The sequence below is a fragment of the Copidosoma floridanum genome, unplaced genomic scaffold, assembly GCF_036245765.1.
Source record: "Copidosoma floridanum isolate Cflo_tuat_1 unplaced genomic scaffold, Cflo_Japanese_pri ptg000030l, whole genome shotgun sequence".
Taxonomy (NCBI): domain Eukaryota; kingdom Metazoa; phylum Arthropoda; class Insecta; order Hymenoptera; family Encyrtidae; genus Copidosoma; species Copidosoma floridanum.
In genome coordinates this window covers 14,779,832-14,798,226 of record NW_028321907.1, presented here as the reverse complement: position 1 = coordinate 14,798,226, position 18,395 = coordinate 14,779,832, and the positions used below count along the sequence as shown (strand labels likewise).

Sequence of the window (18,395 nt, the reverse complement as noted above, 5' to 3'; positions counted from 1 at the left end):
CGAGACCACCAAGAGGGAGCCTCCGTATACTTATCTACGTGCTGTACACCGTCTATGTAAGCGCACCGTGTGCTTACTGTTGCACGCTGTAAAAAAAGGTAGGAAGCGCATCTGGTAGATTCCACGGAAATTCGCCTCCACTGCGATGCGTAAAAGCATATACTGTAATTATGAAAATTAGAGGGAAGCGTAAGTAGAGATAAATTAGCCTTTTTTTCCTATTATTTATAACACCCTTCTTTTACCTGTGCGTATAAGATGTGTGCCTGCACTACTGCTCTGCTCCGCAAAAAGAGGAGCGGTACACACACTCTGATTTACGCACCATAAAGTTTCTCGTGCGAGCGCGAGGAAATGTATTAATCATGACGTTTGAGTGTGGCTTCATCGTTTTAAAACAGAGGCGAAAAATAAAAAGAAACTTAGGCTGATGATTGCCAAGCGAATTAACGCAAGTTAGGAAGTTGCGGATTTCCTTCGCACTCTTTGCTGGAGTGAAATGGTGCAGTTGATTTTTTTTACAAGACAATTTGATACGAACAGTGTTTATTTGATATAGTAAATGAATTTTTTTTTTTGTCATTTAATAACTTATATATTTTTTCATCGTAAATACGCACTTTTTCTTAGTCACATATTAACTATCTCGAAACATTAAATGCGATTGGGTTCAAATTTGAATTTGTACCTCCGCTTTCATTCCACAACTTGATGATTTTAGATTTAGTAAATTTCATCAAAGAGAAAAATTGTACTAGCCCTAGGTTTGCAAAGCTCTAGAGGAAAATCAGTTTATTAGATGTAATCTTTTAAGTTTACACTGCATGTCTATAATATACAGTCGAAAAAAATATTAGATCTTGGAAATGTACGACTTTCTATACTTTTTGGTGGAACAAAAATATTAATTTTTATTTCCTAAAAGTAAAAACAAATTTAGATACATTAAAAATTATAAAGATCAGTATTTTTTAGTATAACTTATAAAATTACAGTTTTGTCAGAAAAATGTATGAAAAAAAAGTTTTTCTGGTTATAATTTTCAATACTTAAATTTTAGGCCAATGTGTGGCTAAAGGTTGACATAAGGGTAAACATCTCTAAATTTTTTTGTTTTAAATTAAGTATAATATTCGGTTTCAAAACACTACACTCATCCTATTTTTATTCTGGTTCGTAAATATTTTATCTTAATTTTATTAAAATATATGGCTTCAAACCAAACATCTGAAAAAATTTACAAAACTATGTGATGTATGTAGTAATTACACTTTTTGCTCATAGAGCAAATTTAAGGTAGTACCTAAGATGTACATACTTAGTCTTTTTTATAAATTCTATTACTTTTAATGATGCTATTATTTACTACATTGTTATTGTATACGTAAATACATCAGTTGACAAATTAAAACAATTATTTGCTGTTTACGTCATGAGCGCATAGAAGGAAAAATTATTTACAACTGTTATTTTTGTTTCTACCAGAAGGTAATTTTTAACTGTTTTAACTAAAGTAGTATTTAAATTTTACTACTTTTACGTGTAATTATTGAAATTTTACAGTTTACTGCTAAAGATTTCTAGATTCCAACGAATACGATATCAGAAAATCATTTCCTCAAAAAGCTGTGCTGGGAGTACTTCCAATGAATTATTCATAATTCGAACTATGTATTGTAGGATGTTAAGTTTTCAAAAGTCATTAACGGTGATTAATATTGACCATAACTATTGCCGGCTTGAAAGTCAATTACTTATCAATAATAATGGTAATTCTATCACACAATTATTTGAGACGTAAAAAATTGTACTTTTAGGTTCGAATAAAAATGAGATTTACTTATCTCAACATGAGAGAAGTATGAAAGAAAATTCTTTGAACTTTGTAAAAAATCTCTAATTATTGATGTAATTACTTCCAACCTAAATTTTCTACTACGTAACTTTTTTTTATTCCCCTACAACACGGGCACCGCTAATTAAATCATTTTTTTATGTTGCAGGTGAGTTACAAAAATAATAGCAGAGTCCCAGTATGTAATGTATACCTACACTCCACAAACGAGTGCGTAAGTTCAAGCATTCTCATCCAAGTGTAATTTGATTATTTGATGTGTAAATTAGCGTTTTCGAGCAATTATGTTGCATAATAAATTAACACTCGGGTAACTGTAAATTTTTCATTTACTGATTGTTTACCGGCCTATTCGGCGTAAAGAACGGCTTGTGCCTTATCTCTCCCGTCAAATTCCGTTTAATTGTGAAAAAAAAGATACGAGCAGTGAACACATGAATAAACTGACAAGCATGAAGCTCGTCAAGCTCGAACTGAAAACAGAATAAAAACTCTGTGCATTAACAGTTATTGCGAACGACTGGTGGCTTAATGTGAACAAAAAAGAGGCTAATTAGGTTGCAGATAATAGTTTTTTTCACTATCATGAACTTCCGTGACAACGTATCCAGCAGATGGAAATTAATTATTCGTAGTATCATCCGCCACGACGAGTAAATCAACCCACAACGAGACAGTCTTTTCGAGCACTAAATGAATATCGACTGACAACAAACTTCTCACAAGTAATCGAACGTGAAAAAAACTAAGTATATTACCCATCCCGCTGAGCCGTTGCGCAACGGGCTCCTTTAGCTCGTACATAAATTCTTTGTCGCAACAATGACGGCCCTCACAGCTACTATCGGTTGACTGACTCGTCTTCGCGCGCCAAATTCTTTCGAGTCATATCGATTAATTTCCATGACGTGTACAAACAGTCCTAAAGAGCGATACACCGGGTTTCAGAACTTTCTATTCCAGCATAAGGTCTTTTTTGCACCGTTTTTAGGACATTGCTTCCTCGTTTCGTACGAGATTGATATTCTTCTTCACAAAAAGATGTTACCAGAGTACTTTCACACAAATCCTCTGATACATTAATCTTTTTTTTCCTGAAACCCTGACTGCATGGAAAGTATAGTTTTGATAAATAATTTAAGGATTTGCAATGTATAATTTATACAAAGAACATTATTGTTATTATTTACACGGTATACAGTAAAAACAACAATATTTCTTTTTTGTAAGTATTTAATAAAAATTGGCAAATACATCAGATATATCCAAAATTATATTTACTGAATAAAATGTTTATGTTTTTACATTTTTTTTTGTCTAAAATTCGATACGCGTAAGAATATTTTCAAGTTTTAGGCACGACTGCTCCACGAAAGAGCTTTACATGTTTATAGCAGCCAAAAGTTTAGCCTCCTATGAATTGTCTACTTTTGGTATAAAACACATTTCGACCCTACTACGAGTGCCATTGATCATGACTGTAAATACAGGCATATCATTCGACTATCCTAAATAGTTTCAATTTCATTGGAACCAGAATGAGTTGGTAGATTCATTTTCATACCACATTGATGTGTTGAAATGAAGCAGGTCTTATCAATCGAAGGAAGCACAACTGAACCAACATTTAAATTTAAGTTTAAAATTAAATAAGAGTTAAATATTGCTTTTTATGATAAATATGCGATGTATGGTGTCAAGGCATAATATATGTGCTGTATCTTTGTGCGGTAGACAAAACTCTTGACTATGGACCTTTTCATGACAGTCAGACGGATATATTCAAGCAGTATCAACTTTCGTCTTATTCGTACCAAATTCAATGGAAAAAATTTTTTTTTTCTCTTTCCTCTACATACTTTATCTTTTACGCTTATTTTTCCGTTTCCATTTTTCATTATGCTTATGCGTCATTATTTAACGTGATCTCATTCGAAATAATCAATTTGAGCTGCAAAAACACACTATAAAATATCAGAGAAGCTCTACTTATAAGTAAGACCAGCTAGTCTCACGAAAAGAAAAGATACAAAAAAAAAAAAAAAAAAACTTGTTGGATCGACAACATGGCAGTGGAAAAAAGGAGTAAAATAGAGAAAAAGGAAGCGATGAAGGGCTAATACTTCCCCCGTAACTCTCTCTCTTCAAGCAACGAAGAAACCCTGAAAAAGTTACGCTCTCGACAAAAAACGAGAAAGAGAGGGAGATTGGATCGACCTCCACCTCTCTCCAGCCGTCTGCTCTCGCGGGTAAGACTCGTCGCCTAGTGATCGTATACACCTGGTCCTTCAACTCTCCTTTACGGATGTTACTGCCCGCGGACCTTGAAAATCACCAGCAGCCACGTACGAGAAGACATCGATGCGATGGACGCCTGTCTTTTCCTCTCTCTCTCTGTCTCTTTTGTGCGAGAGGGCTGTTGATCGCGGATCGACGATCACAAAGAGACACAAAAGGTCCTCTTTCTCCCTCACTCGTGTGTTTGTTACTCTGAACTCAAGGCCATCTAAGTGATCTTTTTTCTTTCCCTTGCGCTGATGCTCTTTTATTCGCTGATGCATACCTTGCAGCCGATCGTCAAAACGCGCGCTTTTATACATACTACAAGAGCAGGGAAGGTAGCTTTTATCATCCAGCACGTGTTCCTGCTGCTGTTATTACCATAGTTGTTATTATTCGTGTCTCCTCACGAGCAATTAGTTTGGCTGCTTGAATACACCTAATTACTAGGTGATGCTTGGTAGCGCGCAGGGGCTCATTTATGGTTTCGAAAGCTACGACGGTGCGTCGAGGTTTGGCGAGGTCGGTTAATTTTCCACGTCTGATGAGGAAGAGAGAGAAAGAACTGCAGATTAATCCGATATTGATTTGGTCTTTTTATTTTTTAGGCTACACATTTTTATTGTGCAGATTTACAAGAGAAAAGGAGATATGCACTTCATCAGCTGTACACAACGATTCGATTAGCTTTCAATTAAGGAGGGCTGGTCATTCGTAGATTGTACGTACGAGAAGTATTGATAGCTTTCGATTTTGATCGGAGAAAGGCGAGGCTCTCTTTCTCCCTCACTCATTGCTTCCCCTAGCTTTGGCTATGCACTCTGCACGCAATTGATCGAAAGAAAGCACTTTTTCCGTTCATCAGTTATCGAGTAGTTTCTTAGAAGGTTCTCCGTATCAGTAGGCTTTGATTTGAAGTCATAATATTTTTCAGATGGAAAAGCGGGATGGAGAGTAAAAATAACGGAAATTTAGCTAATTTCACTTTTGCTTGTCTTTTGCCCTTCTGCTGTAATCTTCATCTTGATCTGAATTTAGAGATTGTTGGACATTTTTAATGAGCAAAAGAGTCTTATTAAGTTTTACTTTCGAGAAAGTCGAGAAAAAAGAGATTTTAAGTACACATTTCTTTCTCTTCTCATTTTTTATTTACCTTGCAGAGATTTTTAGTTTCTAGTTCCACAATTTTGAAAAATTATTTAAAAGTTATCAACATCTGAAACAACTTTCAATGAAAAAAAAGCGATTTAAGTTACCCTGCATTACATTGAACGTGGGAAAGGGAATTGCACACACACACACACACACACGCACGCACACAATAGGGTCGCTTCATCGACAATTAGGCCCAATCAAACTTAACGGTTGGAGTCTGGCAGGCATGTTGGCTGGTACGTTGAATTCTCGTAAATTGTTGAATTCTCGTGGTTAATAGACAAACTGCTGACTGAGACTACTCATACTTCCCGTATTCCCAATAATTCGATATCGGCTCTTCAAGGAAAGTTTCTTTCCACTCATTAAGCTGCTAATTCCACTTTATACTACTTTGCTACTTCCAACCAAATTCTTTTCATAGAAGTTGATTTGTGTTTCGATTCGAGTGTCATCAGTTGTCCTAGAATGTTTATGGAAAATTTGAGAGATCGAGGAATGCTGGAATAAATAATTTTCAACCAAATGGTATACAAAGTGCTGTGATGGATAAATTCAATTTTAAATTTAATAGTTTGATTGGATATCTGGAAAAAAAATAAATAAAAATACCTACAGAATAGTTCGGTGGACAACTGTACTGACTCTCATGTACGTTTGTGGTAAACAAACATGGCTGATCTCAACATAATGAAATAAATAAGCAGGAAGTTACGTATTTTTGTCATAAATTACTTTTGTAATATGTAATGGGCTGCTTAAGTATCATGATTGGAAGTTAATTGTTGCATGCAATAATACAACAAAGCTAATCATTCATGGCTTGTGCGCGGTAGAAAACGAGACAGTTGTTAATAGAAATTGTCCTACTTTGGGGATGCACAAACCGGTCAAAAGGAAAGAAAGAGCCGCGCCTCCACTCACAGAGTCGCTTCGAATTTAGAACTCACTCTGTCTATACCTTCATAGCGCGCTAAGCCTGAGCTCAACTGTATCTCCCATTACATTGTATGTGTTCCTCTTCCTCGTCCTCCCACGTACATACGAGCGTGTGCTCGTGATTTGCAGTGTGCAAGTGTATTACGTTACACTTTACTATTATATTTTTCTTTTTCTCTCACAACACGAGCTCTCGGAAAAGTCACGACGTCCGACTACCTGTAACCAGGGATCATAAAGGAGGTTGCGCGGCATTCTTTTCGGATGTATGTAACACTAAAGCACATGCATGCATGCCGTGAGAGTTTTTTCATTCCCCAGCGGACCTTGAACTTTGTTACATTGTTTGTTAATATGTAAGACGAGAGAGCAGCTGATTACAAAATATTATACACGTTAAGCTGGAGCGTCGTGAAAGAAACCGCCATTGTCTCTCACGATTTAAAAAAAAACGTTCACCAAAATGAAGATAAAATTTAAAATATTTTCTCAAACATTTGTGCTTCAATCGAAATAATTATGAGCGTAGGGTTCCATGGTTGAAAAATTTAAACGGATTTCCATTGAACAGTAAGAATCAGTTGTTAATACAGTGTGGAACAGAATAGGTAAGCAAAATACATACGTGTCAGCCTTACGCGAGCGCAGCTGACATATCAAAAGTAGTACTTGAACACTAGGAAGTTGTTTATCGTAAGTTACTTAATAAAAGTTTCACGATTTTCAAGACTCTACAAAGAATGAGCCAACTCGGATTATTCGATGAATTCTTAAAGTACTAAAAAAAGGTGGTACTCACTAGTAGAGAGAATTAAGAAAGAAAAGGGATGGAAAAAATCTAATAACCATAACATGTGCCCCTCCATATGTAATAGTGGATTTCATCACAGATGCACACCAGTGTTGAACCTTGCTCTTTCTATAATGAGGGAACAGCAAACGTTGAAAGTTGAAAAGAAAAATTTTCAAGGGCTAATTTACATTTTTAGAAATCTTGAGATTAGTACAGTAGCAGTCCTGAGGTAAAAAACTGTTGGTCTGACACTGTCGTGAGGCGATTTTTATGCATTTCATATAACCTATAGGTATGGATGAGATAACAGTCATTCCTACCTATAGCGTTTCTCTATCTCCATATCTTTTTCATTCTCTTTCTACAAACGCCTTTTGCCATGTATTTTTTCGTCTTGTTTCATCTTTTTTGTCTGCAAGGTGTGCTTGTGGTTAAACGATTTTAACAGTATCAATCTTTCTTATAGATCGGCTTGTTTTTGCTTTCATGCATCTTTCATAATGGTGTACAGAATACTTCTCCGCAGTTTAATTTTTTGTGGCTCATTGAACAGCAGATGAGGAATAGATACAAGCAGTGTTGTTTGCTCACACTTTTTCTGTATGACGATTTTTTTACACAAGCATGATTTCATCTTATTTTAAGTGCTCTATTTTTTCTACGTGATCTGAAGAATACGTGACTACTGGGAGGATTGTGGGCTCTGTATGTGATACTTTTTTTTGTGCAAATAAGTCGGGCATATTGAGTCTTTTTTTTTATAAAAGTACGTCAAATGAATGTTTTTGGTTCCGATTTTATTTGTATTTGCTTTATGCTTGTGATACTTTTTTACTAATTAAATAACGATTGAATCGCAAAAGCATGTGCTTATGTAATAGAACCATGCATCACCTGGATAACTTTTTCATTTTGTATGAACTCAATAAAATTTTATAATATTTTTCTCAGTCAAAACCCGTTTTGCAGTATTTCTCAAAAACCACTTAACCGCGGGAGCCAACATTAAAAAAAAAAACTGCCAAAAAAATTTTAAGCGCATAATTAATACTCCTTTGGATCAGCAGTTTGTGTATCGATAAAAATAAATTAATAATGTAGAAAATTGAAAAAAAATATTTGTTCACAAATCAACTGTATTTTCGAAGGGTGAGGTGTACAGCATAAGACACCAATGAAACTGTCAGCGATTTATCAGCGAGGGGAAACTTCATTCCGCTCTCGCCCACTCCACGTCGATACCTCGCCTACAAAAATTACTCAGATCCTTCTCTTATTTCTGCATATAAATCAGCTTGCAAACCATCCTGTCTTATCGTACACTCATTTTTACCCAACTAGTTCTCTCCCTCCTACATACATGAAGGCCTCACTGTCCCATATCGAGAGTACTTGCCAATCTATATACATACGCGTCTACACAGAAATGAAAATTGATCACTTTCTCAACTCACGTGGATATATATTATATGTATGGCTATACGAGCCCGCATGCATGGAAATGGAATTCAACGCAAAACATTGAGTGCGAGAGGTGGGCGCGCTTCATTACTGGTTTTTCGCCCCATGTACTTATATATTTTGATGTCGTATGCCGGTGTATGGGATGCTATAGTTGTAGGGTGATTTTTTTACGTTCTAAAAATAAATTCGCATGGAGGAAAGGAAAAAGAAACAGATGATGTTCGACTCGCTGATCGTGCCCACATAGCCAGGACTCTTCCACTCCTGATCCACGGTCTGATGATACTTTTGCAGGCTCCTTTTTGCCTTCATCTGTCGTCCTCCGTCGTTGCCATTGCTCTTGTTCCGCGTATACATTTTAACAACACCGTGACTCAGTCTTGGGGCTTTATTGAATAGCTTCTCTGTACAACCTATGGAGCCTATCTAAGTATTACAGTGCGCGTGGGAAGTTCCTATATACCATACCATATTGTGTGGACAGAGCTTTTGAATCTATATCTTACACGAAGAACTGTTATTTAACTATAAAATAAATCCTGATGTAGATACACCTCAAACAAACTCTCGGCATCTTACAATTTTTACAGTACCCGAGTATCTGTGAATGTTGAAAAATGAAACCACTTCTCAAAGATAACCCGACCTTTTTTTCTCCTATTCCTTTCCCATCTTTGTATATTAACTTAATCCAGTTTAGAGCGTCGCCGCATCCACGGATACCATTCATGCGCGCACATATATACAGGCCAACCCCTTTTTTCCAACTGAATGCACTTCCCTTTTAGAAATTTTTAGTGGGTCAACATTTTATACTTTTGTAATGTATATATACATCGAGGAAAAGTCGCACGAAGAAAACGGAGCTGTACTTATATACATTACGTACTCTTGAACCTGCACGACAGTGGCTACAAAGAAAAGCCGGACGTCGAGGCTTTTTTCCGTCTGCTCGTGCATCTGTATTCAGTGGCTGCTATAGACGGGAAAAGAGCTGCCGCTACTGGCGTGGCGAGAGGAATTATTACGCAGTTTTCTTTGACACAAAAGCCTCGTTTTCTCTTACTTTTCTGCTTTACCGTTTGACTAATCACGTACTCACTGTGTTATACATACTTATCTCCTTGAAACATTGTACCTGCGATATGAGTTTGGTGTTCTGCATTACATATATAGTGGCGATAAGCTACAGAAGGTGGAAGAAACTAACAATCAAATCTTGGAACAGTATCGTAGTTATGGTATTGTTGCAAAAAAATTACAATAAGAGGTTATAATACTTGGAATATTCTTACGGTAGAATCTTTCTGTAACCATACCTCAAGTATATGAGTATGAGAGATTTGAAAAATCTGTCCAAATTATAGCTGATATTCATATAAACGCTTTTCCATTGATCAATTGGAAATTCTCACCTCTAATAGAGATAAATCATATGCCCATTCAACAGCTATATACCCCTATTTAAAGCACCACAAATACTTCATTTATCCAATCAAAAATCAATTTTCTTTATTATGAAAAAAAAAACTCTTCATACATACCTAGTCGAGTAGCAATACTACAAAGGATACATCTTTCTTTGGAAAGTCGAATCTCAAGTGAGCGCGTCTAATCAAGTCTTACCCACGCAAAACCACTCATGGTATATATACACGCGCCTAACTCGACACTTAGAAGCGTAATTGAGTTTCCGCCCACTTTATATACCTTCGGCCCAGAGCTATAAAAAAACCATCATAAAAAAAGTCATAGCTTCCTAATGGCATGTAAGCCCATAGATATAACACCCATACTACTTCCATCGCACAGAATCGCTGTACAACACGTAAGTGCGCGAAAGTTCACGACCCCACGATCATAAAATTCACTGCAGCAGCTAAAACGATCGGCGATCGAATCGACCGCTACTCACCTAATTCTAGCGCCTCCGTTTTCCATTCGGTAAAACAACAACCGCGATAATTGTTGGTGCCCTGTACCCACGTAAAATGCACAAGACAGAGAAAATCGCTCGAATCGGGTCAACGAGGTATGCGTATAAGCAGCACCTCTGATCTTGTCGCGCTTCTGTGGCTGCCACTTACTGCTGATGGCGAACGCCAATGTCTCTTTCGTTCACAAGGAGCCAGCTGAATTGATTTTCATCGGTTTCAACGTAGGCATGGATCTTTTTCGCACTTGCAGGGAGTTTTCACCGTTGATCGTTCCTCGACGAGAGTTGGGCTACAGCGTTATGCTCGATGATTTTTTAACGGCCCACGAGCTTTCTCATGCAATTTATCGATCAGATCGTTGCTTCTGGTTGGGAAAGCGTCAAAGTATTTTTGACACTCCATAAAAGTGAATTCCACTATCGGCTGTTTTCATCGTACCTATGTACCCACCTACTTTGTAAACGCAAATGAACGACCACTCGCTCTCTAATCAATGAAATGCTGTCAGGTATTTTATGTCCTCGCAGTTTTTTAATACGGTTTTCAGAGTGAAGCAATGAAAACTGAACAGATTGGTTATTTAATAAAACCTGGACCTATTCAATGACATTAAGAGACGAGATTTTTAAATCAAGAACAGAGGAAACCTTTGTACATTATTATTATGCTCCTTGCACAGTATGTACTTCATTTTTATATATGTATTTGTGCAATATTGTTTACATTCAACTTTATGTAACATAAAAAATCACACGTCCATACTATCGAATCAGAAAAATATCGAGCCTCTGCACAATTTCGTGTTACAACACGAAAAAGCGTAAACACGTACATGGACATAAAAGAACAGAACCGAAGCATAGGTATGTATTTACCTTGCGCAGAGAGTAAGAACTGTAGCGCGCACTTGCGAAACTTTTTTCGCTGGTGCTGTAATTTGCGATGGCGCAGCCGTCGCGTCGGGCATCACGGAGGTAGGGCCAATTAAGGTATATGCAGCAAGTAGCCTGGACTAACCCGCCAGCCCCTTTTCTCTGTTACATATATACAGCAGGCCCCGTCGGGCGTATAGAATATACATCGTAAACTTATCCAGAAACAAGACGTCGTGGACGATGTCGTGGTATACTAGTCTGGGAACGATTGAACGAAAACTCTCTGGTAAGTACGTGCGTAGGATAGAAGAACGAGATGATAAGATGGTTCGTTGGGTTCCTCGATGAGGATCTCGTGGGAGGACATTTGCTTCATCATCTGCAGTTGGAACAGTATTTTTAGACCACTGTCGATTCGTTCGGTGGGATCGAAATATCAAAATCACCTCCTATCTAATAGATTTTGTCTTAACTGTTTTCTCATATACAGTTTTGTTACGTTTGATTAGGTGCAATTAAACGAGGCGATCTAAAGAACATACAGTACTATTGGCACGAAGAAATCTAATGCAATCGCCCTCTATGCTAACCAAAAAACCCATTCCCACAATAGCTCAGCGATCAAACGTACGGGGCCTGTGCCGATACAGATCGATGATACAGCTCTTGAAATTCAATAACTTTCGTACCTCGAGACGGCTTCTGTGTTATTATATGGCCTTTGTGTAAGAGCTGTACTTACGTGGTACAGCAGCTGCAAAAAAGCAAGAGACTGATCGTAATTGAGAGACAAGTCCCGACCAGCCGTCGATGTTTAGCCCGTGCTCGCGTATTTGGATCGCTAATTGTTTCTCACTGCTGGGCTTTAGCGGGAAGCAGATAGGTAGGAGGTTTCGTAACTGCTCTTTTCCTTTTCTAATTTCACTATTACGCTGCGAGCGTTGATCAAGATGCGGCGAAGGGTCCGCTTACAATGCGCAGTTAACGGTATTATACACGCATCGCTTACGGCTTTTGCATTGATACATTTGGAAATTTTTCGACAATTGCGTCTTCGTTGCTTTGTTTTTTGATTGTTTGTTTGAAAGCCAATTTCTCTAGCAGAATCGTGATATTTTATCAATTAGTTGGTACAGTGGTCTATATGATTGTAAAGAGAAAAATTATGTATCCAATCATAGGTATCTTTAATTATATCTAGATCAGAGAGATTTCCGCATCAATTAAGTCTTTCTTCTCATTACTTTTGTCTGTTCTGATATCCGCCGATATTTGTTGCGAACGAGCTCGTCGTTGGCTCAGTTGGTTAGCATGCTAGCCATTAATACAACACAGCTCAAGAGGTCGTTGGTCTGATTCCCGGTTGGGGCACTCAGTTTTTGTCTGATAGTCTTTTCCGGAATTTAATCCCCAACACCGACTTTATTAAGGATTAGTTTTAAGTTCCAACCCAAAATTCTCAACCCTATTCAAATAAATACACTACGCAAGTGTGTATTTAAAAAAAAAAAAAAAAAAATTTGTTGTGGATTGTAGTTTAAAAAAAAGAATAAGTCTAGCGGAATAAAAACGTACTTTCTATAACCTATATTTGATTGTAACAAGAGTGACGACAAAAGTTACTGTTGTTATTGTGATTTTAACTACTGATTGTTTTCTAGTAGAGTGTCAAGGTAGTCTGACCAGAGATTGTCTAACGAATCTGTTTATAAAATAAAAGCGTGTTAAAAAATATCACAAACCTTAGACTTGACCCGTTTGAAACAGTTATAAGGTTGCGAGTTCCATAAAGGTCCGATCGACTGGAACTTTGACAAAATATTTTAGAAGTATTCGGAAAACTGTTCCTCAGCAGCGTGAAAATTTCAAACCAATCGAGATTGCCGACTAAAAATTTCTGTCAACTTCTTCGTTTATTATTGATAGTAACACTTTTCTCTAAGATCTGTCTCATAATATACTTAGACACATATGAGTGTACGAAACAACAACAACCTCGATTATCATGAAATACCATAGCGCTTTCTCACACATGAAGATGATAATGATGAATTTGATTATGCTTGCGTAACTCACTTGCTATTTTATTACTTTCCAATCTCTCAGGGGAAGAATATGTGTTGTTCATAAGTATATTGCATTACATGGAAGCTATACGGATTCGTTCGGATTTTATAAAATAATTAACAATACAAATGTTTAATGACTGTATGCACGATCTGAAGTAACATCCGACACACCACGATGCAGTCACATTAACATATTTTCTCGAAAGTTAATTATCGTCAAAGCGCTAAGGAACGTAGAGAAAGTGAAATTTATTTATACACTTAGCTGCACTGCGTCTTTGTTTAGTCATTTTCACTTCAATAAGGAAGCGGAATCTTGATTACTCTTTATCTTGCACATCTTGATGAGTAAACACAAAAAAGCATAGTCTATGAACAATTGAATTTTTATTAATATTAAACTTCATCACAACTTATTATAACAGTGTCCATTGTTTGCTCAAAAAAATTTAATTTTCGATTAAATATTAAATATAAATGTTTGTACACTGAAATTTATCCAGGAAGCAAAATTAGTAAAAAATAAAAAAATGTATTTTTTTCTCATTCCAGTGCGGTAGTGGAGCTTCAGAGGGCGTGGTGAGCGTGAACGGGGTCGTAGGTGGCATGGATTGCATGCCCCTGCGTCCCGGACCGTTCCACTACCTCATCAGCGAGCAGGCCAAGTCACTGGTCGCTCTACAGGAGCTGCAGAATGAGGTTGGTGCCCTACTTGAGTTCCGGGACCTCGTCATTGAGACGTTCCCAAACCTCAGGCACAAGATGGCTGTCACGGCAGCGACGTCTGCCACAGACGGTACTTCGGAGGCCAACGTCAACGGCACAGCGTCTGTCCTCATCTCACCTGGCCATCAGGGTTCGCACATGCCCCTTTCCAGTCGTAGGTGAGAGAAATGGCACTTGCTTGACTGGTACTATTTAGCAACTTTCACGGAATCGTTTGGAGTATACCTTTAAGGGGATGGAAATATCAAGTTATTTAACAAATATCTATATCCTACACATTTAACCGACATATTATGTACATATTCAATTATTACGTTGCTAGTTTTTGAGTAAATGTCTAAGTAAAATAACGGGGAACTGATCGAACTGAAAATTTCTATATAGCCATTTGAAAGTTTGCTCAAAAATTTATCAAATGGTTGGTTTAGTCTTTATCTATAGTACCTTTGTGATTGCGTTTTTCAAAATTTACTCGAATGGAAATGATATAACTAAACAAAATACACTTTTCCTACTTTGGGCGTTTTTTTTACCTTTGGACATCTACTGCGCCCTCAGTAGGAAAAATAGTTCGCACCTGATGCGCATCCAACCAGAGCAAGCGCAAGAAATTCCTCGGGTCTGGTGCTTGCTCTGGAGACATGAGCTACCAGGTACAAAAATTACTATTTCCTGTAAGATGTATTTTTATTTAAAAAATCCAGTATTGTATCCCATTTAACTCCTGATAAATTCCATCTACAGTCCATCGTCGAGGCGAATGGGCGAGTGGGAGCCTGGTAAGGTGAGACGGCGGGTGGCCCAGTCACGAGGAGAAAACGACTCTTCGTCACTGCCCAGAAGCCGTAGCAATTCGCACAGCGGCGGCAACAAGCACAGCGCCACGGTCCAGGACTCAGGCTTCAGCACGGAGACCTCGTCCAAGGACAGCGCGTCAACAGCCATACCCAGGCCGCAGAGTCCGAGTGGCAGGCCCCAGCAGCTCGACGAGGCCGAGGATGAGCTCTGGAACCTGCTCGATGTTATACACAGAAAAGGAGTCCGGCTCAGAGAAGAGGTGGAGAGTTTGCAGGGTAAGGATTTTTTCCTCTTTTTCAATGCCAATGTTCCAAATTGTATGATTGCAGTTAACGGTCCATTTTTACATTTCTCGCAAACTGACGTCGAATGAAAAAACAGATGTATAAAAAAAGTGCAATGGCCTTGTTTTTGCTTTTTCTATTAAAAAAGTTTTCATTTCATTTCGTTACACGAATTAAGCCTTATCAGAGTTTTATTTTTTTTTTACCATTAAAGAAATTAATTCCTAGATAATTCGTGCAAAAAAAAAAAAAATATGGATCAAAGTAAATTACCACATTTGTAAGTGTCTCCGTCCTATCAGCCTTAAGTTTTCGTAAATTTTGGCATTAACTAAATTGACTAAACTTAATCACAATGCAAGTGATTTATTTTAAGTTTTTCTTGCACGCTTTAGAACGCCAAAACTCACTTTGAGAGTTGAGTTGTAACTGAAAAGTTAAAATCATATAGTATTAAATTATTTGATTGAGATTTGTGAGATCTCAGCGCTGCAAACGAACATCAAATTTGATAAAATAAGCCCTTATTTACAGGTCGCCTTGAAAGTGTCGCCCCAGAAGAGCTCGACGTGCCGAGCGACATCCTCAATGCGGTTCGAAAAGTCACACGTCACGAACACGACAATGATGTCGACGTTGACGACAACGACGACGACGATGACGATCGCACGCATCTTCACCACCGGATCCATCACCTCCAGCTCATCGACGGTGAGCTGGATTCCCGTGACGCGGATGACCTGCTGCTGGACGACGAAGTGCCCGAATCATCGCAGCTGGTGCTGCTGCGTCGCGAGAAACTCCAACTGCTTGACAAGGTTGCCGAGCTCGAGGCCGAAACGATATCGAGTCGAGCCCGGACACAGGAGCTCCAGGCAGAGCTGGCAGCGCTTTCGGCGATCAAGGCGGACTTGGAGGAAAAGCTGAAGGCAGGCCTCCAGGGCCAGAACACCATAGCCACGACTATCACGCAGAGAATACAGCCGATAGAGCCAACGGCTTCTACCGCGCCGCTGCAGTCACCCAGGAGCAGCGGGCCCCCGGTCAACATTGGCAGCAAGGACTCAGCTTTTGTCAGCGTCAACGTTGGCGGTGTTAGTGGTAGGGCACGCTACACAGTAACTTCTTTCCTTTTTCTTTTCTTTATTATTTGAGCATTAGGAGATCACGAAATATGTTTATGTGAAAAATAGGAGCATGAAAAAACGGAGCCACTGTATCATCGTACAAGATGTATGTTTTTCAATTCGAATGAATCACATGGGTTATTTTTTGATAAACTCAACTCTTACAGATTAGCGATCTCTCACCACTCGAGACAATGATCCGATTGTTAACGTCACGCAAATTCTAACCACACAGTTCTAATTTGTCGTTTAATTTTAATAACCCTTATTTCCAGACAAAGTACAGAAGAACCGGTTCAGAACAAGGACTATCGAGAGGAACGTGCTTGCCAACGTAGCGGCAGCGGTCAGCCGGTCGACCGAGGATGTCCACCTGGACGCGACCATCGACGCCGGTGCAGTAGCGGAAACAACAACAGTCGAGAGACAGGTGCACCTTGGAGCTCTGGACTCGGTACTCATGTCCCCGTCTCAAAAGTGGCCACAGTTACCCAGGGCCGAGATCGATACTCGCAAAATCGCTGCAATCCTAAGAGAACAGTCACCGCTCGAGCTGCAGCGGCACCTTATCACCACAACCGTCCAAAATCAGGTGGGAATGACGATTTACTGTTCGTGATCATTCACTTGTCATTAGCGTCTTCCAAGTCTTACAAACTTTTGTTCACCCGCAGGTCCTTCAAAAGCGAATAGATGAAGTAGAAAGGAGCACCGAAACGCTTTCAGAGCGACTAGGAAAGGCGCACGAAGAAAACGAGGACCTGCGTTTTCAGGTACAAATGAATTTTCATGGCTCTCGTGAACAGTAATATTACGTTGTAATTAAACTCTTTTACCAGCTGGCCGAGCGAAACATCGAGCTGGAGGGTACGCGGGCGCGGGTACGCGTGCTGGAGCGGATGCAGCAGCGACCCTTGACGGAGAACGACGCGGATGACGAGTCCGACCCTCCGCTCTTGACTAACCACAGCAGTCACCTTCCGTCCAATGTCCTCGAAATGAATGGCACCGGCGGCAACAGTAGCACTAGTAGCAGCACTGAGTCGTCCCGCGAGCCGGCAGCCACAAGCAGCAGCACCGCCACCGAGCCGACGAGCGGCCAACTGAAGCCCTCGCCTCGCCGGCGACCTAGTCGAATACCGCTGCTGGGCGCGACGAAGCCCATCGCCCCAAAACCACCCGTTGTACCACCCACGGCTAGCCACCGGCGCAATGACAGTAGGGACTCGCTCCGGTCGTTGGGCCAGAAGAGCTGCAACGGCAACAGTAGCGCTCTCTCGATATCCTCGTCCGGTCGGCAGCAGTCCGCGATGAAGACAACCGGCCGCGACTCCAGCCGGGAGTCCCTGAACAAGAGCGCTGGCAGTCTGCCCAAGAGCCATCAGGCCAATGCTACGCGCCAAGAACCGGGCAGTCGCTCGCTGCCACGTAACAACTCGGGCTCGCAAAGTTGTAGGGATTCATTGGGCAAGCAGCAGCATAACTTGGGCCCGAGCAACTCGATTTCACGGGCAACGGCCTCGATCGAGTCGTCGGCTGGCAGTCAGAGCCCAAGCACGCCGCCAAGGAGACCACCGGCTCCGACCAGAAGGTCACAGAGTCAGACTGCCAGGCCCACGGCTACGACAAGCGGCGCCGAAAGTACGGTCGACGGTAGCGGCAAGGTACGAACCGTAAAGAATTTCTTTTGGACGACATGGCTCAAGTGAACTCGAAGATAATGGGAAAAGTGATAGACAGAGCTTTGCGTCTTGTCCTGGGAACGAAGCGCACGAGTTCGTTTCTCTCTCTCCTCGTTCATGTTTTTGTCTGTTGCTTTGTTCGTAGGGATCGAACATAAAATCTATATGTGAAAGAGAAACGAATACGAAACTACTGTGTAGCTAATTCTGAGACTACCACACAATTATTGTTACTATTTTTTATTATTATTTTTATTATTATTTAATTATTTAGGTTTTTCACCATTTATTACTTTGTTATTTTGTTCGATATGTATTGTATGTTTTATACGCAAACACGGAGATATACGTATATACACATTATGTAACAACAACACGTACGCGCGTGTCCACGTGTATGGACGTTTTATT

General features: G+C 39.6%; 1 protein-coding gene across 2 annotated transcripts in view; it reads left to right on the top strand.

Annotated features, from left to right (window-relative positions):
* Positions 1-18,023, top strand: part of LOC106639670 (javelin-like) — a 67,747-nt gene extending 49,724 nt beyond the window's left edge. Inside the window, exons 3-9 of one of the 2 annotated variants that reach the window (XM_089597191.1) lie at positions 2,004-2,065; positions 13,920-14,251; positions 14,838-15,166; positions 15,710-16,276; positions 16,578-16,894; positions 16,977-17,075; positions 17,142-18,023. In XM_089597191.1, the coding sequence (XP_089453317.1) occupies positions 13,974-14,251; positions 14,838-15,166; positions 15,710-16,276; positions 16,578-16,894; positions 16,977-17,075; positions 17,142-18,011 (2,460 nt within the window). In that variant the 5' untranslated portion in view covers positions 2,004-2,065; positions 13,920-13,973 and the 3' untranslated portion in view covers positions 18,012-18,023. The remainder of the gene's footprint in view (positions 1-2,003; positions 2,066-13,919; positions 14,252-14,837; positions 15,167-15,709; positions 16,277-16,577; positions 16,895-16,976; positions 17,076-17,141) is intronic. The other variant, XM_089597190.1, reaches the window with a different exon arrangement.
* Positions 18,024-18,395: the final 372 nt, after the last annotated feature.